The sequence below is a fragment of the Ambystoma mexicanum genome, chromosome 12 (assembly GCF_040938575.1).
Source record: "Ambystoma mexicanum isolate Mex_15411 chromosome 12, UKY_AmexF1_1, whole genome shotgun sequence".
In the NCBI taxonomy this organism is placed as follows: domain Eukaryota; kingdom Metazoa; phylum Chordata; class Amphibia; order Caudata; family Ambystomatidae; genus Ambystoma; species Ambystoma mexicanum.
Genome location: NC_090936.1, coordinates 603374444 through 603401521, shown reverse-complemented (window position 1 = coordinate 603401521; position 27078 = coordinate 603374444). Strand labels below are relative to the sequence as shown.

The window sequence follows — 27078 nt, the reverse complement described above, 5'->3', positions numbered from 1 at the left end:
TTGTGTATTGTTTAAGAGTTCTGTTTATAGAGGGCTGTTCACTATTGGTCATAGGAAATATTACCTCTAGTCTATCTTAAGTTTATTGTGGGCTTGGGTCACACCATGCCCAGTTTTTTATTTAAATGGAGATCTGGAGGCATTTGGCAGCCGACCACTGGAACCTTTGTGCTCTGAGACCCCCAACCGGCCCATAGAGTCGGGGTTTGTTCAGAAGCACTTTAAGACAAGATAGCAGCACCCGTGAGATGGATGGGGCTGCAGATTAATACTCCAATACCAAATCAATAATGACAGCAAGACAGTTTGGCAAAGGGAGTCCGTTCAATGAATAGTACAAAAAACGGGGAGTCTCATGAATATCAACGGATGCGTGATCTTCCTTCTTGTTTCATAACTCCAACGAACTTCATAAAAAACACATAATTTATACTAAAAACCCATCACTGATGTTTAACGCTTACAAGTTGGCATACAATTCTATTGGCTTGGAAAAGGTAACTTTACTATAGGTACTATATCTGTATATGGTAACGGAGTAAGGGGATTTGGGGAAACACTGTCAGGTGGGGCATTTAAGCCCTACCTTCAAACTGGCTACTGTAGACCTCACTAAAAGTACAACGTCCCATTGGTTCTACTAACTATAGGACCCTAGATTACTTGGTCCATTGTGATTGGTTTTGCACTAACCCCACTCGTACTTTTCCACTTTGCTTAGCAGCACGCAGAATGTTCGGCCAGGTGCAGTGTGCCCCTTAGCTCCCCCGGCCTTCCTCCAATTATTGTTACAATAAATCATCACTTTAGTGGCCATGTGTCAATTATTTCACTGTGGTTGGCTTCAAGACTGCATATCCTGTCTGGAAAAGTTCTGCTATCTTCACCTGTCTTGTTGCCATGCGTAGGTGTGAAGGTCTTACTTCTGTTAACTAGGCTGATCACGTGATTCAGACACCGTGAATTTGCCTCTTCTTCATCAAGTCATGTATTTGATTTTCGTTTCACCCACCACCTGCCTTCGTCTTCTTATATTGACCTTTCAGAGTAGTATATTCTGTTCTTTGCTTCAATTAATTGTAGCTACTGTTTGTCCATCTTGACAGATACGACCTTCGTTCTCCTGGCACGGGTTGCCTCTGCTGAGTTTCGTTTCTGCTGCTTTATTCTTGATTTTGCTAAATATGAAGGTCTTCTTGTGTGGCCTATAGTAACCTTTTAGTTGTTTCTGCTTCTTGTGCAAAGTGGAAATATACTTATATAACATGCTTCTTTTGCGGTAGATATGTGTATGTGGCGCTTGCCACACCATCCTTCTACTAAGCATAGCAAGCCGCACGGTTTTCTTAGCTTTCTTGCAGTTTCAAGCAAATGTAGATGTGTAAATTGGTCGACTATCTTCATCATGCTCCTAGCTTAAGCTTCTTACATTTGACGTTGCCCTTTCACTTTGGGCTCATGATGTCTTTTATTCATGGCGTTACGTCTCTTTTTATCATTCTCAGGTTGTTACATCTTCTATATGTGAGTCAGTCCAGGTTCTTTTGACGTGACGTCACCATTTGTCTTCCATTAAGACCTTTTTGGTTTCTTCAGGGATTGTATTCAGACAATCTCCATTTCGTTTCATTTGTTGATATGGTTTTCTCCATGGTTTCCTTGGTATCGGTACTTCAGTAGGTGCTGTTCCTCTGATAGGTACTGGACAGAGCCCCACTGCGGCTCTCTGTTGGTTTATTTGCTCAGCATACGTCACATATTTCGGTGTGAATGTTCCTGGTACTTCAAAATGGACGGTTGGAGTGCGGGCTGCATTTGGGACCTCCTCTACACCTTGATTGAAAGCACGATGGGTCAAAGAGGGAAGATAGGAGCTGCTGCTGTGACAATGATTCCTAAGCACTCTATTTGTGTCACTCCTCTTCTCTCCTGCAGGAGGAGGCGCTGTGCTAGACCTGAAGTGCTTTTTGTTCCTTAACAATTTTTGCGGGTCACCAAGACTCTTTGCAGCTGCTGCATTATTGTGAGTCTTCCTCATTGTGGGTGCTGCAACTGTGTCCATTCATTGTTGGGAGTCTGTTGGTATACAGAGCTGAAGGGTCTGAAGTAGAAACAGGAATGGACAACCTTGTTGGACCCAAATCTGATGCCAAAACCCCCTCTGCTCACATGACCCCTCGACTTCCTTAGCAACAGCCAGCTGTAAGGAGTCGTCCCCATGGCTGAGACTCACCCGTAGTAATTGATCTTTTGAACTGTGGTTTGAGGAGCTTCTTTGATTAACTATTTTGTTGCCCCCATAAACCCTATTATAACTAATAGCTGTGATGAATTGCAGGGTTGTCACTTCTCCCTAGAGGGGAGCCTTTCCTTGTGAGACTAGGGAGGAAAGCCCGCTACGCAACATTCTCCCTAGGGGTGGCAGTCAGTAGGACCTCAAATGGAGAGACTCCCCTTCTGCAGATCAGGACTACCATTCTCTTTGGGAACTCCCTAAAACCTTCTCTGTTGAACCATCAATAATATCCCTGCTTCGGAGAAGTCCATCATAACAAACTACCGTTTGTTATTGTGATGTTTGTCCTAACATTCCTTTTGAAGAAATGTCTGACAAAACCACTGAGACAAACAAAAGAGTTGGGCGAGTAATACAGATTACTCTGTGCCCTAAAGTTAAACCAGCTGTGACAATGGAGCCCAGACAAGTAAGAGAAATTACTCCTCAAAGAGAGAGAAAAGACTTTGATGTTACGCTGGGGAGGACCCGGCGCTTGGATATAAAAATAGAAGAAAGACTGAAGATGGAGTGTGAAGCCGGGGAAGTTCAAACCTGAGAAGAGCTGAGAGCTGCCAAGAACTGTGAGAGCCCCGGTTGTGAGGACCTGGCTAGTGGACGTACCGAGGCACGGGGAAACCAGAGATCTGTGTTGTGCAGGGGATGAGAACCCAGAGCAAAGGAGGACCAAGTGAGCGGCGGCATGACCTGGGATAAGTGGACGGTTCAGTCCAGAAACAGAGCAGAGACCACTGCAGTCGTGGCTACGCTGAGCCACACTGAAGAACCAAGAAGAGCCGGTGTGACCTCCGATGTTGTTCCGACGCCAAGAGTTCCGATCTTGAAGAGAGATCTGCTGATGCTAGCCCACGAGCAAAAAGGTAACAGGAGAGGCGGGAGACCCGTAGAGGTATACGGGGAGCAGGGACACACTATGCCTACTCGTCCCAGTGATACAAGAACTGTTCATAAGAGTAGGAATAACTACGGTACTCAGTCTACTCGTCCCAGTGACTCAAGAAGGGTTTATAAGTGTGAGACTTACTAGGGGACTCAGCCTTCGCATCTCAGTGACACAAGAAGTGTTAATAAGTGTGAGAATAACTACAGAACCCAGCCTACTTGTCCCGGTGACACAACAAGTGCGTGTAAGAGTAAGAATAACTATGGGACTCAGCCTACTCATCAAAGTAAGAATAACAAGGCTACCATTGGGCGTAGGCTAGGTGGCGGCCTGTGAGTGAAGCTCTGTGCTCTTCCCCCTGATGAGAGCTGGGATAAGGCAGGGCACCTCCCTATCAAATTTGTAGTCTGTGGAGACTGCAGGGGAGATGGTAGAAGCTCTGACAGAGAGACCCATGATGACTCGCTTTTGGCTAGCGTTCTGCAAAAGCAGATTCTATGACACTGCCGCCTACATCGAGGGAGTGAAAGGCCCAACAACGCATTGGTGCCCCTGTGGGACCACAGCATGCCCTGTGTGATTCGGGACCAGCACCCGCAGTGGCTCAGGGTCGGTGCACACCGGCGGGGGTGAGAGATCGCTGGCTAACAATGGAGACAGCCAGAGACTAAAAGAAGAAGCAGATGTGCGGCAGAGTCGGCGAGTGGAGAGAAGGCACGGGACGGCCTTGTGGAGTCTGCACTGCAGCGGTCGCTCCGGCTTTCTACTGAGAGGGCAGGACGATGAGAGGTGAGGTGTTGAGTCTGTGTGTTCCACGACAACTGGGCAGGGCGTCTGTCTATAGAGCTTGGTGGGACAGAGGGGAGATGTCGCTGGGTGAGACTCAGTGGTGGTGTCCATTAAGAGTGGCTCCTATGCAGTGCTTTAAATGGGACGTTCTTACCCGGCCCTCAGTACCTGCACTTTTTATTTTTGAGCATTTGAGTACCTGCACTTCTTAATGCCTGAAAGAGAGTACTGGTACTCAACTATGTTGCAATGTGAAAATGAAAGCTTTTCGTTTCACTTTATCGCAACTTAAAGGACTAAGCTTCTGTATCCTTTGCTGGGGAAAGCAGCGCCTTATCCCTTCTCCTCTCTCTGCCACCCGCAGGGCCCATAATGTCTCCTTCAGGGCCCTCTCTGCAGAACAAATGGAAATACAAACATGCATCTAGAGTGCTCGCCGCACACCAGGCGCAGAACACTGTTTCGCTAAGTGGGCTTCAACTGTTATTATTGGTGTCCTTTGATGGAGCAGGGATTGCTTTGGAAAGCCTGGAAAATGACTTTAAGATATTTCTTTGTTATTAGCAGTGCCTATTCTGATATGTAAATGTTTAAGTAATTGGAGTTCTTCATTCATACAAAAGACATGGCTGTCGGCACCCCGAGTTACCGGATTGTCCACCCAGGTGCTAATAGCAATAATCACCCATTCCACGGGCCGGAACGGGTGGTAACGGACCCTTGTAAAAGGCGCTAGCTGTGCTCGACTCTGAGGCGTTACCACCAGCTCGAGCCTGTGGAACGGGTGATTATTGCTTAAATATTACACCTTGGACCATTTATTTCCTTCCCTACAGTGTGATGGGACTCTATCGTTGGTGCCCTTTTAGCCAGCTCTCGCTTTATGCACTTTGCTTTAAGTTATTATTACTCTGCTCTTTCTCAGTTATTGCGATAATTGTGCACTATCCTGTTTTGAGAAATACTGAAGTGTTGTACCTTGCAGGCATAGCAGTACGTTTAGTATAACCTGAGCGTGTGATACCTATTGCTGTGTTGTGCCCAGCGGAGCAGGATCTTCTCGTATCTGTACATCTGGCCAGGGTTCAGGAGGCATTCATTCTTATCCAACATCATCATTGGATTCTGTACCCAGGGTGGATGGCCCAGTGCAGCTGCTTTTAGAATGGAGTGTTCTCCCACTCTTATTCTCCCCCTCTCTCTCCCCCACAGGTGATGCATGAGCAAGGCATCTCTTTGTTGACCACCTTCCTGTGCATGGCAGCTTTCAGTACCTGGCATCTCGTTCGGACCTTCTTCTTGATGCCTCGAATGCACATCCCATACCCTCTGCCAGAGGACTACAGCTACGGGTAAGGATGAAGCCACTGATGGCTTCCTAGTCTGCCTGCAGGGAGAACCATATCAGGTTTTGTGTTTGGAGATTGCATTTAACAGCTGGGGGGATAGACAATAACATGAAATGACTTGTCACACATCAGATCTTTGCTCCATTGTTGTTTACGATGCCAGGATCTGTCATAGATGCATGCATGTAAATGGTTTGCATGCTGTGGCTGGTCGCAGAGCGAGCTATGAACAAGCCTAGCAGCATATTGTGCAAGTAAGCGGAGGGGAGTGGCTTTGAACGGACTCAGAGGACTGCTGGGAAGAAGTCCCTTTTTGCCATTTTGACGAGTCCCCTGAAACGTTTGCTGGATTCTTGCGACGCCTTTGACCATTTCCCCCAGTAACTCTGTGCCAGGTCTTACTGTGGATGCGATTTTTTAAAATGTATTTAGTTATTTAAAAATTGTCTATAGTGCAAACCAGTCACAAATGTATCAAAGCACTTCACAAATCAAAAGATAAACATTTCATAATCATAATGACATCACGTACATAACAGCACAAATAAGAATATTCCAAAAAACAGGTAAAAACTATTTAAAACAAGTTAAAACTCTTTAAAATACAGAGTTCCAGAACCATGCTTTGTGTTTTCTGAGCACCACAAAGTCAGGTCAGGATTTTTGCTGAGGTCCAACGGCAAAGAATTCCAGGAAAAATAGTGCCTACTCGGGGAAAGATTCTTTTTAGGGTAAGCAACAATTAGCAGATTTCACTGAGGCATTAATGTGGGGGTACCAAAGATAATCCGGGGTCCAACACAAAGCCCAAGGATTTAGCAGACAGAGAATTCTGCCTGTGAACCTGGAATATTTGCGTTTTAAAACGAATTTTAAAAAAGCAGGTTGGCTAAAAGAGCAAACAATAAAAGGAATTCAGTATTGGACTGATTCTTCAATTTTACAAAAAGGTCAGACCTCCAGCTCTCAATCCCAGCCAGACAATCTTGCAGAAGAAACCTGAGTTTAGAGCCCTTTGCGTAACCCGCATGCAATGGATGGGGATGCAGAATACCTCTGACACCAACTAATCAAACCACCTCAGGAAGATGGCAAAGGTTGCTTTTTTATTAAAAATTATCTAAAACAGGGAGTTACAACGGACATCAACGGACGTTTGCTCGAGCTCTCAGTGAAATTCACATAAAAACACATTTTGTATACTAAAAATTGGTCATACGCGACATCATACTAAGTGGCAAATGAGAAAAACCTACGAAGAGTTTTGATAGGCTCAAAGGGAACGTCTAAGTATACTTTCTATATGGTGTGGGATTGTGCTTGGATATCTAATGTCAGGTGGACAACTTATGCCTACCACTAAAACGTGTAATCTTCAACACTATTAAGTACACAGTATATCCTTTGCTCTCAAACTATAAGGCCCTCCGTTATATGACATCTACAATTGGTTGGCACGCTCGTGCCATGTCTGGAACATTTGGTTCACTTAGCAGCACGTAAGCTCAGACCCAGGTGCCTGGAGGTTTACTTGACTTTACCTCCCCACCCAATTAGCCCAACATCTCATCACTCATTCCTTCTGCCACAAAGATTGTCTTTGAACTTGGCCTTGAAACTATTCTAGAGCTCCAAGCTCCACTCTATTTCCATCCTTGGCTTACGTGACAGAAGACCACGATTTGGACCATTCTTCCGCATTTAAATGTCTTAAATGAATAAAACTTGACACACATGGTGTTCTTTCTTTGCACCTTAACAATGGATGATTCAGCTTCTCACGTTCACTGCCTTTGATAATAGATAACCGGCTTTGGCTGCTTTCACCTTGACACCAGGAAAACAGCCTCACCATTCATATCCACAATCTCATCTAATTCTTACTGCGACACAGTTCTCTGCCTTTCTTCTCCATGGGTCTGAGGAGAGAGACAGTGCATAGAGAGAGGGAGAGAGACGGACAGCCCCTAGAGAGAGAATGCATAAATATAGAGAGAGAGTTCTGCCGCAGTCTCCCTGCTATACTCAAATATCTGGTGCACTGAATGGCTGGTGGGACAATATATATCTGCTTGTCAAATAAGTACTGAGGGAGAGCCAATGCTACAATAATGCAATTTTCGGTGACAGCATTGGGGGCTACTGACAGAGGAGCATGATGGTATACCATTGGTTCCCTTAAATCATTAAATCAGTTCCATTGTTAAGTTGTATTTTTTCATGTAGTGTGAATTTAATCACTTACAAGGACTCTAATGTGTGCAGTTAAGTCACAATGAGATTCAATATTTTGCCCAGGATCACACACGTTGGCTAAACAGTGAAGCAGTGATTTTAACCCACTTTGCAATTTAAGCACTTGACCATGCACCTTCCAACCTTTACTTAGTACAAATATATAAGTTTTGGATTTCAAGGTCTACAACAATACTGTATGACAGAGTATACTTGCAAAATACACTAATTGCAGCAACCTGACAACATGTAAATCCTTGAAGAAACATGTTGAGCTAAAGGAAGTGCAGCTTAAGATTTCACCTTCTGGAAGGATAACTGTAAGTCCCATACTGCAAAATAATAAATGCCCGACACATCTGGCCTCATTCCAAGTATGGCGATCCAGAAATAAGGGTGCTAGTAGCAACGTACCGGCATCCTTTCTGGATCGCCATACTACAAGAATGCCAGTAGGGGCACAGATCCCCTGGCAGGCATGACCTGCCGGGTTTTCTGGCCCCTACCGTCATTTCTCTCACCGAAGCACTGGCACTGTTAGAAACGGTGCCGGTGCGTCAGTGTCCCCATTCCCATGGAGTCATATGGGACGCCATGGGAATGGGGATAAACTGTTCCGTCGCCCCTTGTCATATCCTGCTGGCACCGGGATATCAAGCGGCGGAAACAGTGTTACGGGATTGGCAGCAACCCACCGGCAGCAATTGCGAGTCACCTCCAACCTCGTAATGAGGCCCAATATCATCTATTTAATGCCACTGTACCTTGACCACTTTCAGAAAACCAACGAAAAATGTTGCACAATAAACTAAGTTAGTTATGGAGATTCCTTGGGCCTCATTATAAGTTTGCCGGTCCAGTTACAAGGGTACCGGTAAGCTTGCTGGTACCGTTGTTACCGGACCAGCAAACTACGAGGTCTCTGAGCGGGTGCCTTTTTGCCCGCCAGGTCATTCACGAATGGTGTCGGTGCATCCGTGCTCCCCATTCCCATTTAATGGGACTGAAATGGGAATGGGGAGTAATATTTTTTGGCGCCCGGGAATGGGCAATTACCCGATCCATAATGTACTGTAATTCACCGGTAATTGCTCATTCCTGGGCGCCGGGAAAAAAATGACTCTGGCGGCAGCCATACCGGTTTTACCGGCACGGCTACCGCCGGAGTTCTAATGAGGCCCCTTGTTACACATTTCTAGCTTGTTGTTATGTATGATGTTAAGAATATTTGATTATGGACGTAAAGTAAACTTTTTTTTGCATGTTTGTTTGTTTGTTTTATTTGTAACGCGCTCCCTCAGGCCCGGAGGCATCAGGGCGCAACCTGGATATGGTTACATAAAGAGCATACATATATTCAAACTATAGGTACAGTGCAAAATTCAGAGCATTCAGCTATATACATCAATTACAAGTAAACATTAGAGGAGGCACATAAGCAAGTCTAGGTTTCAAGCCTGGTTGAAGAGCCAGGCTTTCGTTTTAGTCTTGAAGGCACTGAAGCATTCTTCCGATCTAATGGTGAGGGGGAGAGCATTCCATAACTTGGAGGCTAGGACGGGAAAGCTTGATCCACCTGCTTTTTGAAGTTTGAACCTGGGGATGGTTAGACAGTGGGTCTGGGCGGTTCTTTAAGGGCGGGTAGGCTCGTGGCAGGATAGCCGGCTGCAAAGATAAGGGGGGGGGGCTTGGTTGGCTAGGCATTTGGGGGTAAGGCCTAAGGCTTTCAGTGAGAGTCTCTGTTTGACAGGTAGCCAGTGTAGATTGGATCTAGATTCTGAGATGTGGTGGTTTCGCGTGATGTTTAGAGCCGCTCTAATGGCATTCTGAGAGATTTGCAATTTGTTCAGATTCTCTTGGCTAGTTCCTAGGTAGAGTGCGCTACCATAGTCGATTTTGGCCATGATGAGGGTTCTGGCCAGTCTGACCGTGTTAGGTGTGGTCAGAAATGGTATTCAAGCTGCAATAAGTTTGCACGTGTAAGCTGAAGCAGATCTGACTGCATTTGTTTGTCGGGATAGGGATAAGGTGGCGTCAAGGTAAACGTCTAAGGTTTTCGTGTCTTTCGAGACTTGGATGGTGTTGCCATCGATGATGAACGATTGGTATGACGGTTCAAGTTTACTGAGGCGTTGCGTAGTGCCCAGGATGAGGAGCTCAGTCTTGTCATTGTTGAGGCATAGTTGGTGTTGTGCCATCCAAGCTTGGATGACTAAGTAGACATCATTCAGAGCCTTGGTGTCAGCCAAGTAGTCTCCAGTGATGGGAATGAGTATCTGGGTGTCGTCAGCGTAATTCGTATAGGAGGCATCCAGATAGTCGAGTACATCAAAGAGAGGTTTTGTAAAGGCATTATAGAGAGTTGGCGACATGCAAAAGCCCTGGGGGACGCCACAGTGAATAGGGGAAGGGTCAGCAGCTGCAGATTGAGAAAAGACCCACATAGATCTGTTACTCAAAAAAGATTTGATCCAGGCTGTCACTGATGGAGAGAAATGGGCGGCAGAGTGCTGATGCTTGCATAGGATTTGGTGATTGACCAGGTCGAATGCCGCAGAGAGGTCGAGTAGGAGTAATAGGGCCAGTTTGCCGTTGTCCTTTATAACTTCAATTTGAGTTTTTAAGTCTAGTAGAGCTGTCTCAGTTACGTGTCTGGGGCGGAAGCCAGATTGCCTGAGACCTAGTAGATTGTTGGCTTCCAAGTACTCTTGGATTTGCAGGTATGCTGAGTGGTCTAGGATTTTTAGCAGGTACGGGACAGTAGTGATGGGTCGGTAGTTGGTGCGTATGTTTGGGTCCAGGGAGGGTTTTTTGAGCAGGGGATCACCAATGCGTCCTTAAGGTTGTCGGGGACAGTTCCTGTTTTAAAGGAAGCGTAAATGAAGGATGTGATGAATGGGGCCAGATCATGTGCCGATTCCTTAATTGGGGCAGGACAGGGATAACCCTGGCAGTTGGATGGTTTGAGCCTAAGGATAATGTTTTCCACCTCGGCAATGGTGAGCGGAGCGAAGGCAAACCGTTTGAGATTGGGTCGGTCAGGTGAGAAGGCCCCAGCTGGATTAGGAGGGCGATTGTCTAGTTTCAGACTGTCTTGTTTAGCTTTGATCTTAGATTGAAGCGTGGTGATTTTGTTCAGTAGCGCTGCCTGAATGTTAGTACACCAGTTTCTATCTTTAATGCAGGTGTTGAGGGGTCTTGGGGGAGGGGGGGGGGGTTCAGGCTCTTTTAGGATCCTAAAGAGTTCCTCGGAATTGGAGTCTGCTTGCAGGATGCGATTATTGAGGGACTCTTTTTTTTTGCCTCTATAATGGCTACTTTGTGAGTGAGTGATGCCAAGAAGAAACCATCTTTGTGTGCTTCAGACGGGTGACTTTTCCAGCGATTTTCGGCATAACGTTTGGTTTTACAGAGTACTCTTAGCTGTGGTGTGAACCACGAGATAAGGTGGGCCCGTGGTTTGGCCTGCCTCAGTTTGATGGGGGTAATAGCGTCTATAGCTGTGAGCATGCTACAGTTATAGATGTCAGCTAGAATGGTGGGGTCATTGCTGGAGTCAGTGGCCGCTTTGAGCGAAGGGAGTAGCAGAGGGAGAAGTTTCTCCTTGGTTATGTCCTTTTTGTTTCTGGTCGGGAGGACAGGCGCTATTAAGGTGGGGATGCGGGGGGAGGCTTCAATATTAAGTGATAATGTGGTGGTCAGTCCATAAGCATGGGGTATTGGCCAAGACATTAATATTGCAGTTAGCGCTGGCTAGCCAGTCATGGGTCCTGCCTTTAGAGTGTGTGGGCTCTTGGATGTGTAGGGTGAAGCCAGAGTTAGAGTGGGCATTTTCCAGGTCTAGTACAATAGGATCTTTGGGGTCGCCAAGTCCTAGGTTGAGGTCTCCAAGGATAATGATTTGTGAGTTAGTTTTTGCATTGTCTAGGAGGAGGGAAGAGATTTCGCCGACGAAGGAGGGTGCGGGGCCTAGGGGCCTGTAGATTAGGTCTCAAGCTAGAATGCATTATGGGTATAAACAAATCATTACTTTAAAAGGGGGCTTTATTCTGGAGCTGACTTTAACTGATTTTGAAGTGGGCACAGATTTGCAAGATAACTGGTGTGGGCGTGCGTGCGTGTGTGTGTGTGCGCGCGTGTGAGCGTGTCGTGTGTGTCTCGATTGAGCTATGACGGGAAAGGTGGAGTGCTTGCGCATCCACCCCGATTCTAAAATTGGAAAGAAAACACGCTGTTTGAATTAAAGATACACACTTTGAACGTACTCATTGTTTTACACTTTCACCTCTGCACACATATGAACAAACAATGTAATTCCAAACACACTGTTGTGTCACACCCCAATCCACCCGCTACCGTGATTTTCAGTACTTTTGTTTTGGGTTGAGTAGCCCAGTTGTGCAGTAAATACCCACTTGGGCCACTCTGGATGTGAGAGGGAGCTGCCACGCACAGACAGACGAGGGGCGCGCAGGCAAAGGAAGGATCACTGTGTCAGCACAGGATGAAAACACGTGCTTTCCAACAAGACTCCTGATTGGGCGGATCATTGTAAAATACCCATGCATTGGTTAAAATGGCCCAGGGACCTAAAAAAGAACATTTTCCGTAGCAGCGAAATCATGCCTAAGCATTTACAGTTACCATGTCAACCAGATACCCTACTACTGAACACCCCGTGCTTCTTTCTTGTGTGAGCAATGCTTTGCGCTAGCACCACCATATGCGCCAAAACCAGAAATGAGAAAAATGTGGAGGGCACTCATGAAAATGTGCTGTACAATTCTGCAGGCCCAGATGCCTATGGCGCCCCTGGGTGAGTGAGTGTCAATGCAGATACGATCGAGTGATTGAGGGTAAACGAATTCCGTATGGAGTATCATTTTCCAGTGTAGGGATTCCTGCATTAATGTCCCAAAGCCAGAGGAGCAATGCCCTTGGGTTTAGGACCAGATCCGAGAGAGACCCAGCTCCCCTATTTCAGATTCTGCTGATCAGATCCTATCCCTAGGCAGCTTTCCCGGCTATATGGGACAGGCTGAAAGATGTAAAGGATGCCAGCTGAATTGCCCCCATGGCTTGACGGATGCTTTGTAATCCTTATAAGCATGTTGGAATTGAAGTTCTATCCTGTTTTAAAATATGTTGGTAAACCATTATACAGCATGCAAGTACTTTACAGAAAGGATTGTGGTCTGTTAAGCCATGGCATGGTGTGTACATCAGCACACTTGAATTGTATTAATCTCTGAAGGACTGTGATGATTTGGGGGCTGTGGACTGCCCGGATTGTTTCCGTAGTATTGTCTCGGCTTGCTTGCCCACACGTATCGCGACCTCCGATAGTGGACTGCTGCATTTCCGCAAACGCAGATATCAGCCATGTGTGTATCTGCTGGAGTCCTGCCCAAGGACCGTCCTGGGGGCGGAAGGGCGCAGGGGAGAAGGGACGTGCAGTGCTGTGCTCGGGTGTCTTTCCTGGTGTCCACACAGCCCCCCCTTCCTTCTTCCACTCGCCATTGCCACTTCCCATTTTCTAGCTCACATTCGTGTTCTCACATCTTTCCTTCTGTTATGTTTTGTGATGCTTCCTCTTATCCCTTGTTCCCACATTCTCTTCATCATATGCTATATGCCCCTTTCCCTTTCATGGTATCCCTTATTGTGTTCATTATCCAGGCTCACCTTTTTGTACTCTTTTGTTGCTCCCTCCATATCTTTTTCCTCTCTCCTTCAATCTTAGTTTTCAGCATCCGCTTTCTTCTGAACTCAGCAATATTTTCTCCCCCTAATTTCCTTGTCTTGTCCTTTTGCTCTTTTATTCTTTATGTCCTCACTTTTTCTACTTCTCTTCCCCTGACCACTCTTTTTCCCTCCCCACTCCTTTTCCCATTTTTCTGTACCCTCTCATTCTTTCTCTTTTAGTCTGATCGTCCATTCTAGTTTAATGCTGGCAAGATAGCTAAGCTAAGTGAGTTCATCTCTCACCCCTGGCATCTCTGTTCTGTATGTGGGAAACCGGTTCCAATCTTTCTGATTAAATACATTGAGGTCCATTAAGTTGGGTAGTTAAAGCAAGTGTTCATTACAGCCATTCGAGTGCTGAGTAAGTTGACATGAAGTCCAGAGTACAATCGTGATATCATTTAGTAATATGATCACTTTCCTCTTTCCCTGTCCCCTTTCTTCCTGAGTTTGTCTTCCTCTCTCCCAGTCTGACTGTTCTTCCCATGTTCACACTTCACCTTTCTCTCGCCTTAATTCTCACTTTTTTCACTCTCGATTTTTCCCTGATTTTTTGTTTGCTGTTGCCTTCTTCTCTCTTTGCACTTTTCTCCCTTTCATTTCCTTTCCGCCCTTTCTCTCTGCACATTAGTCTGTAATTATGGTGTGATTGGACAGGGTCAGTAAGATAGATTGATACACGTGTGCTCCTCTGACATTGAATGTTTATCTCCTTCGCAGTGTCACGTGCCGCAAGCCGGGCGTCTACAGCCTGAATGCAGTGTCCCCCGATGGTCTCCGCCGCAGACGTGCAAAGGATGCTAACGGGACCGAGAATGACAAGCCACTGACTGACACAGGTGACAGTGTGATTTGTGACACCATCCACAGAGCTTCCTAATTCATGTTCACTGTTTTTTTTTATTACTTCCATGTCTTTGCCCGTCCCTCTGACATTTTAGAGGCTAAAATATGCGTCTTGAGGGGTGCTATCTTGTTGGAAGTCTTGAGCTGCTGGCACGCTGGGTGAAATATTTTTGTGCTGCATCCTGTTTTCGATCCAAGCTGCTCACAAGAGGGAGCGAGGGGGGGGGGGGTAGGTGATGGTTTGTTGGGCATCACATTTTTGTAGTTTTCAACTTAACCAATATTGAGAGGGATGTTTTGCTTAGCACTGGGTGACCACTGAGAGCGGCCATTTTGTTTGTAACTCAGAGTTGCGCAGATGGGCAGGGATGCGTTACGACTTGGCACCCATCAGGAGATGGTAGTCCAGAACTGTCCCTTCATTGAGGCAAGTGCGTTACTAGGTGACAGTTTACTCCTGTGCTCTATCCACATTGCTACATCACCTTTGGATGCCAAACCCCGCTCCGCCTCAGAAAGGCATCTCCTGAGGCCTAAACATTACCCGCTATTCGAGATCCTTCCTCTGGAGCCATTCCCAATACTGGTTTGCCGTTCCCCGCCTTGTGATTTAAACATAATTATGAAAGGCATGTGCTGTGAAAGAAGCCTAACAAATAAATAATCCCTGCCAACAAGCAGAAGCTCCTGTGTTGCCTTAAATGGTGGCTGGAATATGTTTTTAGTCTAGAGCATCGCAACTCCTAAAAGTCCCGGGAAGCAACACCAAGTCTCCTCAGGTGGCAAGTGGCGTAGATACTTTTTCAACTGCTATGGCCACCTATCAGCTTATGAAAAATAATGCAATGGACCTAGGAAAATGAGATTAGAGACACTCTTACATGACAAGTTATACGTCACTAGTGTCAAAAAAAATATATTGTTTTATTGAAACCAGTTCAACAATTCTTAAGTGTTTGTTCATAAAGCACATACAATAGTTCACATTTATTGCACATCCACTTGGTCATTCCACCATCCATACAAACTTTCAAACATACACATTCAATGCACACATACACACAATATAGGTTATTTGAAAACCCTAAAAAGTCAATCACTGAATAACTGCCTCACACCTATATCCACTCGAAGTATGTATTTAAATCAAATGGCATTCTGCTTATTGAACAACACCTAGATATGTTTCGGTCATCTGATAATGGCTGATTGTTTAGCCTAATCTCAAGCAATCTTCTTCAGGATGAGGGTAGGTCTTAAAATAATGCCTAACCCTGGAGTGTCATCTGGTGGAAGATGTCTTCTAGCACAAATCTAAAAACAACCAAACATTGTGTCATGTATTTTCTGCAATCTCTTATTTTTATCAACACAGGTTTCTTGTGTGTATACACCCATTAATGAATATTCTGGCTGGCACTCACCGCCAATAACGAATTATGGGAGTGGTGTCAACAGTGGACTCTATCCTCAGTGCTCTTGGAATCTGCTTTCTAGAAGCCTGACAAAGAAGTGAGGCACAGAATGAGCTGCACTCATATTTTCTAAGATTACACCTATTTAATAACTGTAGTAGGGGCCCTTACCTGGTTTTTGGAACAATGGAAACCTGGTAAGGGGCCATGGGTGTCACGAATCACCAGAAAACCTCAAGCTTGATATTGCGTAGTGAATACCATCATTCTGGCACCACTTGTCTAAAAGAAAACAAGTTTGTACAGGGACAAAATTATCTTTTGCTTCCCAGTCCCCCCCCCCCCCTGGTTGCCCAGAAGTGCCTCTGCACCCCATTGACCCATCTCTGGAATTGGCCTTGTGTATAATGTAAGGCAGAGGTACCTTAGCAGGAATGAGCTGGGATGAGGTTGCAGATCTCCATATCTATCAGCAGAGTGGTCAATAGTCACCAGACAAGGGTCTCTGATAAAGCATATGGAGAGACGGCAAGAGGCCGTTGTGCTTGTTAGGGCAGAATTCCAATTTTGGGATTCTGGCTACCAAACATTCTGGGTCACCTAAACTTTTCTCTGCCTTCCTTGTTTTTTTACGTTCCTTGTGTGTCCAGTGTGACTTTTACTGAAGTCTCCCTGCCACTGCAACGCTTTTTTCTGATGCGTTGCCCTTACAAGCCTGTATGGCTGCCAAGGCAGGTGTGCTTTTAAGTACCCCATTTTGGGCCTTGGGTAATTATACCACCCTACAAATGTGTTGTAGAGCAGGCTGGTGGCAGCTGTGATTTAGGTTTGGCTACACCAGGGGTGTAATACACAAATGTGGAGCCATTGGGATACTAATCTGTTGTTTAAACCCTGCTCCAGCCATTTTGGTTTGGGCTGTTCTGTTTTCTGTGTGCACCATGAGACGGTCCGAATATGACCATTGTGCTGACATACGCCAACCCTGAGTCGACTCCTGCACCCTCAGTTTGGCTTAAACTGGTGTACAATGATGGGTGGGCCACTGTGTTTGTTTTTTAGGGCCAGTCTCATTAACTGGCTGCTGTGCTGCCCTTTGGTTTGAATGGATGGCTGGATTAGGTGATCCCGTGGGTGAATGTTTGATCAGTGGGGAGACCCTGTGGATTCTTCAGACTCATACCTGAATTTCTGGAAGACTACTGTGGAAGATAGGCTACTGCTGAGGCCTTGGTTGGCTTGGCCGCATTGTCTGGATGCTGGCTATTTTGTCCCTGGTCCTGATTGCTTCTAATCTTGCTGGAAACCCATCCTGGGCACACACTAATCCTCCCCAGGCCTGCTTGTAGTTTGGACTGGATGTCCCATCTTGGGGAAGTTTCCTGGTCTTTGCTTCTACATCCTCTTGAAGCAAGCACCTCAAGGTGGCCAGGAAGTCGGGTGGATTGCTACCAACCCCTCACTCTTAGGATATCCTGGTTTGCCTACTGCTATTTCCCCCATTATGGAATCGTATCTTGCTGGCTGACTGATCCTTCCTGACCCCCTGCGCTGTGTGTGGATCCTTGGTGTGGTTCCTAAGTTTCACTGCTACCATTTCTTCAAAGGCTTGTTCTCCTGCCTTGATGGCCTTTCTTGGAGGTGTGCCATTTATCACAATGTTGGGTTGTCTGAAACTTCTCTGGGTCCTGGGTTTGAGTTCCTTCAAGTCGCAGGACCCAAATGTACTTAGACCGACCTAAACTTTGGTACATAAAGGTACTGTTCTCCCACCCTTCCTGGATCGAATCATCCTAATCTACCCATGTGAGTACTGTCCCCCCATGTATAATCTTTCAGTTCTTCTTCAGGGGACATCTGGTGGGTCTGGGAGTAGTGGGGATTTTCAGTTGAGTTTTTTTTTAGTAGTTTGGTGATTCCAGGAGATTGCAGTGATTTTTATATCTCCTTTAGAGTAATACATCACTGCAATACTCTCTTGCTGTAGTTTAACAATGGATAGTTTGTTTCTATGTTGGCTATTGTGTTACAATTGTTTCCTGTCTGGCCTTTGGGTATCCCAGAGTTGCATTCTCCCAGGGCTGTATTGCTTACATCTCCATGTTTTGTCGTGCCTATTATGGTCTGCCCATATGTTTCCCCCTCCAGGTATTACTGTGTGCTTAGTACTCCTATGGTAGGATTATCTCTGCCACAATGTATTGGAGGTGATAGAGAAGACTGTTCAATCAATTTCTTGACCTTTTGGGCTTCAATAGCCAAATGTATGTCAGGGCTCAAAACTTCCACTCGCCATTGACTAGCGTTAATGTACTCTTGGTGAGTGAGAAATGGTGTGCTCTGTGTATGTGGAGAACTGAGGGGGCAAGAGACTTTTTATGTCTCACTACTAGCTTGCAACTTCAAATATTCACCCCATGTGTAATTTACCTGTTGTCTGTAAATCCCTTTCCCCTCCTTTAACATTATTAGGTGTTTGGTATTCTGCCAGCAGGTAGTTAGAAGGTCCTGACTCTATGATATCTACTGTTTTTATATTATAGAGTATAACAATCTTGTGTATGGTAGGCGTATAGTAATATAATACTGTGTATCTATCATTTCCAGTGTTGCGTCTTCTATTTTGTAATCAAGTGGGGCTAGCTGTGCCTAGCTGCCTTATTATCCCCTCGTAAGAGTTGAGGCCCGACTGCTCCGCTACAGTACCCATTGTCAGAGTTTTGGACGAACTTGGTGGACACACTGTTTCCCTTTGTCGGATAGTTCTTCATAGCCCTCACTTAAAAGTTGTGGAACAATTTCCATAATCATGAACATGTCCTGGATGCACAAAAGGTCATGAGGCTTGCCTTGACACGTTAGAAAAATTATCCATGCGATCAAATGTCAAGATTTTCCTTTTCCAATTTAGTTACTCTGTTGATGTTCGGAGACACGAGTGAGGCAATAAGTCAGAAGTTACCTTCTGCTCACACTGCAGAAGCTTCAGCAAAACTAATCCCCATCTGAGTATCTCTTATGATCATTGTCCCATTAAGAGTAAACTGAATATCAGTCAGTGCATAGAAACTATTCAAGGATCCTGCAAAAAAGCATTGTTAAAATTACAACAGTTTGTTTCAGGGATGCAACTAATTCTCGAAGTGATCATTAAAACTTCCCCCTATACTCGCTAGTACACCCTCCTTACTACTGTCTCCCACTCAACCACCACTGCACTCCACTACACGCTCTTCTCCACAATCACCTTCTTTCCGCTCGGTCACCCTCATCAATCACTCTTTCGCCCCCACCTTCTCCTTTAATCTCACCCTCTCACCCTGCATACACTCACATCCAAGTATCACTTTCCCTTAGCAACCAATACTTCACCTTGCACCCACTCTTGAAAATTCTCCTTGATGCTCCGCTACACCATCCTTCTTCCACTTGGCCACTTGATCCTCTTCCTGCTCCTTTGACCTCACCCAAACAACTGAAACTGCTTTGGTTCCACTGCGCCCTTTTATCCTCCCCGTACCTCTCCCTTTGGCTTCCTCTGTCAGCTGGTTCCCTGGCCCAACCTCAGTATTACGTTTCTCCAGGGACCTGTGTACAATTGCCAAAACACACAAACCCCACCCCCTTTTCATCCACGGTTCCAGCGTCATTTGGAAATGGCGCTTGGATCCAAACAGTCATTGCCGGAGTTAGTTTTCCTTTCTGGATGCGTGTGCAACTTGGCAGTGGTGTGTACTTGCTGTTCTTCTGTCGCTACGTTCATCACCTCCTCTCTCTCTCCGGTGCACTGCCTGCTCGGCTCTCTACTTCTAGGCATGCTCGCCTTTGTTTTCCTGTGGAAAGAGAGAAGGAATACTGCCGAGCATGCTATGGCGCAAGAGTTAATGATACTTAACATTTTGATACATGCACTGGTAGAAGGGACAGAGACTAACTCTCAGGCTTCGCCTCTGATGCAGGGCAGACTCTCAGTAACCCTGTGGTAGACCTCCTGCCCCAGTTTGAAAGGGCACCCTATCCCCCTCCTGACAGGATCACATTTCTGACTCTTTCACATTCGCTTGGTGATGGTTAAAACATAAAGGGAGATGGCCAAAGATCACAAGTTAAGAATTTGTAAATGATGCATAGGGAGGCACTATGACACCACATTTTAGAAGTGGAAGAAATCTATGGGAAATGAAAGGGAGCCCAGCAGAATGTAGGGCATCTCTAGAAAGCCACATTGGCCACAAATAGAATTGCTATACATTGCAGCTATGTTGGCAATGGGAAAAGAGCGGCTAATTAACATGAAACTAAGATTTAACTTAGACATGTTGAAACCCAATAGGAAACCCAGGTACCTGGAATGTATATATTCTTGAACTTGTACTCCCTCTCCCTGCTGTTCTATACCAAAGGGAGAAGAATGCCGCTGTCTTCACCAGTGTCAAGCTGAGATCTCCCTGAGAAGAAGAGCAGGGGACAAAAAGTATTGAATTCCATTAACTGGAATTTACAGAGGCAAATGGGCAGTTCCAAAAAGGGCAAGAGGCCCCGGGTGGGCTACAGGACTCATTTTCTAAGATCTTTATCACACATACTCTTTTATCACTCCTATTGGTATTAATGCAGGCCATGCACCGTTATAGAGCGGAACATGGGAACATTGCAGTGTTTCTGAAAACATGGCCTGGAGACACTGATCGCAAACATTATACCGAGAGGTCTGTGTCATGGCCGGGGGACACGGATGGCAAACATTATTCCGAGCGGTCCGTGTCGTGCCCAGGGGACACAGATCGCAAACATTATACCAAGAGGCCATACTGAGAGGTCTGTGTCATGGCCGGGGGACACGGATCGCAAACATTATACCGAGAGGCCATACCGAGTGGTCTGTGTCATGGCCGGGGGACACGGGTGGCAAACATTATACCGAGAGGCCATACCGAGTGGTCTGTGTCATGGCCGGGGGACACAGATCGCAAACATTATACCGAGAGGCCATACCGAGTAGTCTGTGTCATGGCCGGGGGACACGGGTGGCAAATATTATACCGAGAGGCCATACCGAGTGGTCTGTGTCATGGCCGGGGGACACGGATCGCAAACATTATACCGAGAGGCCATACCGAGTGGGCTGTGTCATGGCCAGGGGACACGGGTGGCAAACATTATACCGAGAGGCCATACCGAGTGGTCTGTATCATGGCCAGGGGACACGGGTGACAAACATTATACCGAGAGGCCATACCGAGTTGTCTGTGTCATGGCCGAGGGACACGGATCGCAAACATTATACCGAGAGGCCATACCGAGAGGTCTGTTTCATGGCCGGGGGACACGGGTGGCAAATATTATACCGAGAGGCCATACCGAGAGGTCTGTGTCATGGCCAGGGGATCCGCAGATAGCTTGACATACAGTTCAGTACGGAAAGGTTTATTTTGCAACACAAAATGACCAAGGGCTTGGGGTGAAGGGAATAATCAAAGAACAATGCGAGCTTGCTTAAGGATTGGAGTCTGACTTGTCTGCCACTATCCTTGCGCTCGCCCCTCCTGGTAGTCAGATGAGGCTCACTCAGTATGTGAGGTTTCAAGCGTCCCCAGCAACTTCTCAGTCGTCTTGGCTGAGTGGTGGTCTTGTTGCTGTCTCACACAGATGTAGGTCTAGACGGGGTCTGCGCCCCCTGCCAGGTGTCGAGGGGTCTAGGATACATCATCACACCTGGGTGAGATGGTGCCAGACCTGACTCGGCCCAGGCAGATTCTGGTGCAGGGGTCCAGGCCACAGAGTGTCTACTCTGCTGCAGTCTCTGCCAGCAATGAATTGCTAGGTGCCCGGCCCACGGGAAGCCCCTGAAGCCCTGTCTCCCTTTGCCCCTTCTGTGGTGCCTCCTTTGACTTCATCCTTGGTTTCCTGCAACTGATTGGGCCCTCTTCACCTCCCCTCTTAGCTTCCATTCCTTCGCCTCTTCTTCTCTCAATTTCCTTTTTCTAGCCTCCTGCCCTCTGTTCAATGGCTTCTGCAGAATGGTTGCTGTACCAGTCCCTTTGCTTCTTGTGCTCAAGTGCTGTAGCCAGGAATTCTTGCCAGAGGGGGCCTTCTTATTATACACACAGGGCCAGGGCGCGGACCACTGCAACTAAAATAGATATATTTATTTTATTGGCGTGTTGCGTTTGGTAGGCTCCTGCGGACCATGCCAACCGTTGAACTAGGCCATTAAATGCTTTGAACTGTTTAAGACACAATTCAACCAAATGCCCACTTCCATTATCATGGAACAGAATGCATTGGGAGCCCAAAACAATACTCTTCTTTGAGTTTTCGACTGTCATTTCAAGACGCACAACAGAAGCAGTGATATGAATAACTGCTTGTAGTCACTGCTTGACAGTTGTGTGCGATGTAATGAATAAGCTGAAGTGCTACAAAAAAAGGCAAGTGGGTTTACTTTGTGCTTGTTTGCTGTTTAAGAAGATTTGATTTGTAAATACGGGCTGTAGGGGCTTTGAGAACAGATGCACCAATTGCAGTGCGAAGGCCTCAAACATTCCGACTTGCCGGAAATAATTGCCACAGACAATTAAATTAATTCCACTGCATCGCAGTGATTACTGGTAGCTTTACAACATTTTAGAAAATACATCAATACTGGCCAACTAAACTATATTAATGATATCAACTGCGTAAAGATTAAGAAAATGTTGGCCCTGAAACAATTCAAGCTCATGCGTGTTTTATAGTCTGATGCAGAATTGTATAAGGCATGCAAAAATAACTGCTGACTATGAACAATCATAAGCCCGCTAAAGGGAGAGTGTAGAAAGGCTGCAAACGACCTCTCTCACATAGCACCATTCCCAAATGCACACTCCTGTGTCTTGAGAATATGCCCAAACCGAGCTCTCAAATCATACTCTATAATGCCTGGCCTGTGTATTGCATGCCAGTTTGCATACCTGTACAATTATAAATGCAGGACTACCTGTACCAGAATGCAATATAAAGTTGACCTGATATCCAGAATTGGTTAATTTCACACCTGGCATGTCACAATTTCAGAAATCTTCAAACTACCCTACACGTATGGCTGCACTTAATACAGACGTGGACACAGCCCAGAAGCGTCTGATTGACGCTGCCTACGTGTATTCACAGTAACAAACGTGCAGTTATCTCGGTGCTATGCACGATGTGCATATCATTTGTAAATCCACATTTCCAAGTGTTAAATCCCTTCTAATAGATGCCAGTCGCCCCTGCTGTTTGGGTGGGAGCTGGCAACATCACGGATGTTACTGGCTTTATTTGCGTTTGCCTTCGCACTGAATTCAAGCTAGGGGTGCACCATGTGGGAAAGGGCTCTTCGTATGGACGGACGGCTTCTGTACCACTTGTACATTGTAATTGAACATCGAGCAGTCAGAGAAAGGAACAGCTTCCCAACATGATGTGCGTCGCTCCTTTTCCCAGGCTCCATTTGCACCCATTAAGGCACGATAAGGGACATTTTCTTATTTTATGGCGGAAACTAAACTGCAGGTGGAGTCCTCCTGCTGATAGGAGTCTGCAGGTTTATCTTCCTCCCGGGCTGTCTTCTGTTCCCTGTGAGATTGTGTTTGACCCTTTTAAGTCAGGGCCATCTTAACATCTTTGGGGCCCAGCACGCAGATAACTTTGGGGACCCCCTCAACAAAATGAAGGGTCCCCCAAGACACTCAGGTTGTGCTCACCCACAGCCATTTGTCGCATCTAGCAGCCCATAACTTTAGTTGTTGCCCCCTATTTTGTAGACCTGACTTGGAACATACACAAATCACATACTACACCAAAATGACAGTATATATTGAAAAAAATGCATAGAAACATGCTATGCAAAAAGAGAATTATTGTAGCATTGTGTCTCTCGAAAGCCCAGCGAAGCTAGCATTCTGACTGTGGGCGACAGTGGTAGCTCAGACTTTGAATTGTTAGCCCAATAGTTGGTGAAAGAAGATCTTGGATTTCTTTTAACGTTGTGGCCCGCACCCGAAGGCTGTTTAGTTTTCATAGCAAGTTAAATAAATGTTAGATGCTTCCAAATAGTTTGTTTTCTGTTGCCCGATACCTGAACACCTAGGACAGCAACTGTTACAGCACAATAGACAGGAGGGATACTGTTGTCAAAGTTCAGCTGAGCAGACCCCACATACGGAACACACATTTGTAAATGAGGAACTGGATCCCAGGAGGGCAAAAGGAAAGCAAGGGAGAAAAGGGAAAACACAGGACGCTAGAGGCAGAAGCAGTTCAACTACAGCAGGACCACAACACAAAAATAAGAGGAGAGACGATAATCTGACAAAAGCCAGATGTGGACCATTTGTGATGCCCCATCGGTGAGTCAAGAATTACTTTTTCAGCGAGAAGGGACTGAAAATGCCCCATTTCTGGTGGTGCCTCTGGGCATTCTAGCATGATGCCGTAGAAGCGACGGTTCCAAGCAAACCCCCATCTGGATTTGTCATAGGATAAGAAATTTCCTAAGAAGCCTTGATCCAATTCTCTGCAAACCACCATCTTGGGAGACCGTCAACAGGCAAGACCCAGCACTGTGTATGTGGCAGGAGCCTGAATGAGCAAGAACATGGAGGTTCCCACCGAGAGGACAAGCCACAGTGGGTCTCTACAGGAACTTGCTGCCTGCTGCCAAGAAGCATGGTCCAATCTGGTAAGCCAGTGGCACGCTACAACCGTCTCTTGCACCGGGCATAGCGGAACCCTCCTAACAATTGGCACCTTAAAAGTGTTTTGAACAATAATATGATGCAAGACACTGGTGGCATACATACGAACATGCTTTTGATTTTAGTCCGTGTTTCGGCTTACTAGATGCTTCTGTATATACAGCCAACTTTGGTGGAATTCACATTTACCATAGAAATTCAGGGTGGTTGGGTAAAAACCAGTGTGTGGATCTGTCACGAAGGCTAGGTGCCACCCATTTCAGCAGCTCTGGTACAGGGCTTGATCTGCCCCACAATAGCACTTTAAGATGAGCAGCAGCACCCGTGAGATGGAGGGGGATGCAGATTAATACTCTTGCATCAAATAAATAATGACAACTCGATAGTTTGGCAAAGGGAGTCCGTTTAATGACAAGTACAAAAAACGGGGAGTTCATGAATATCTGCAATCGCTTGATCTTCCTACTCGCTTCAACTCCAATTAATTTCAGAAAAAAATACATAATTTATACTAAAAATTCATCATCACTAACATGTAACGCTTAAAATCTGGCATGCAATTCTATTGGTTCTAGGAAGGTAACTTTAATATAAGCACTATATCTATATATGGTAACGGGGAGTGGGGATTGGATAAACACTGTCAGGTGTGGCAACTAAGCCTTTCCTTCAAAATGGCTACTGTAAACATCACTAAAAGTACGATGTCTCATTGGTTATGCTAACCATAGGACCCTAGATTATTTGGTCCACTATGATTGGGTTGGCAACAACCCCACTCATATATTTTTCCACTTGCCTAGCAGCGTGCAAAATAGCCGGCCAGGTGCAGGGAATTCGTCTGCACACCCAGCTTCCCTCCAATTATTACTACAATCAATCATGACCTCAGTGGTCACGTGTCAAATATTTCTTTGTGGTTGGCCTCGAGACTGAGTTTTGGTCTGGAAATGTTGAGATATCTGTGCATGGCACAAGTCCATGCGTAGGTGTGAAAGTTTCATCCCTTTTCGCTCGGCTGGTGACGTCATTCTAACACTGTGAAATCGTCTCATTCTTCATGCAATTTGTGTATTTAATTTAATTCTGCCAGCCGTCTGCCATCTGTGGCTTATCTTGACCTTTCTGAACAAGATACTCTGTTCTTCTTTTCCTAAATTGTATCCACTGTTGGTCTATTTCAGCCGATACGTCTTTGGCTCCTTGGCACGATTTGCCTTCGTCTGAGTTTCTCTCTGTCTTTAATCTTCGATTTGTTCGCTGCGGAGCTCGCATCTTCAGACCTTAAGTAACCTTTAGTCGATTCTGCTCTTGTGCATAGTGGAAGTATACTTATATAAAGTGCTCCTTTTGAGGTAGATCTATATAGATGGCGCTTGCCGCAATCTATCTCACTACTAAGCATAGGCAAGCCTCACAAATTCTTGCTTCTTGTGGCTCCTTGCATATGTACATGTTAAACTGACTGAATATCTTCATCACGTATGTGGCATAAATTCTGATATCCTTGACATCGATTGTTTCACTTTAGGCTCAGGATGTCACTTATCCATGGTATTTCGTCTCTTTTCATCATTCTCAGGTCGTTACATCTTCTATATGTGAGTCAGTTCAGGTTCGTGTGACGTCACCATTCATCTTCCTTCAGTATCTTTTTAGCCTCTTCAGGGATTGCGTTCTGACAATCGTCATTCTGTCTCATTTGTCGATATGGTTTTCTCAATGGGTACCTTATTGTCCAAGTTTTCTTAGGAGTCAGTACTTCAACAGGTGCTGTTCTTCTGATAGGTACTGGAGAGAGCCCCACTGCGGCTCTCTACTTGTTTATTTGCACATCATATGTCACCTTTTTAGGCGTGAACGTTCCTGGTAATTCAAAATGGACGGTTGGAGTGTGAATCGAGCTTGGCACCTCATCTACACAGGTCTCTTCCTCTCTCAACCTGGAGTCCTGTGGACTCTTGTATCTTAAATCCACACTTCTTCTTGTCAGTGCACCTTCTTCTTGGCAGTCTTTTGGCCTAGCCACAAATTGTATCTCATACAGTTCACTCCGTGAGGGTTTAATCCATCTCACCTGCTTGTTTACACTTCATTCAGAATTGCTCATAATGGATTCATCATTGGCTTTGCTTTGGTTTCACTTCATTCATAAATGTTCCTAATGGTTCATCACTTGCTTTGCTTATTCAAAACATACTCAATATATCCTTTAGTTAGTTTGGTATTCAATAATGCTCTTTCGTCCTTCAAAAGTACTTCCTTGAATTTTGCAAACATACTCTTCGTATCTTTCAATTAGTTCAGTATTCAATAACGCTCTTTGCATCTTTCAAAAGTACTTAATTTGCTTTATAACTTTCTCATGGTTCCAAGTCATCTCATTTGACCTTCCTTAGTATCTATAATAAGATTCAGTTTGTTCGGCATTCAAATATCTCTGTTTCGAAGGGATTGTCCTCCACGTATTCCACATCTATGACATGTAATGTCCACATCTGTGCACTCCGGAAACTTTTCAGCAGAGGGTGTCTTGCATCGATGGCGTCGAGCCGATGTCCCTTAAGGACCTCTGTCGAGGGTCGACGTCACCAGATGTTATATATAGGACGCACGGCACTCGTTACCTCAGTTCCATTTTTTCTGACAGCGAACGTGTATAGCTTCGTGAAACTCGGCGCCCCTCGTGGATTCATCGAATCTCTTATGATGTCTTTTTCATCGACCCCTCCGACTCCAAGGTCCAGGTTCAAGACTTGCCAGGACTGCAAGTCCAAGATGTCGTTGACCAACCCGCATC

General features: G+C 45.7%; 1 protein-coding gene across 11 annotated transcripts in view; it reads left to right on the top strand.

Moving 5' to 3' along the window:
- The window catches only part of SLC43A3 (solute carrier family 43 member 3), a 918364-nt gene that overhangs the window by 750978 nt on the left and 140308 nt on the right, over nt 1-27078 (top strand). For all 11 annotated transcript variants that reach the window (XM_069629005.1, XM_069629006.1, XM_069629007.1 and 8 more), the window contains 2 exons: nt 5181-5320; nt 14018-14136. In XM_069629005.1, coding sequence (XP_069485106.1) covers nt 5181-5320; nt 14018-14136 — 259 coding nt within the window. The remainder of the gene's footprint in view (nt 1-5180; nt 5321-14017; nt 14137-27078) is intronic.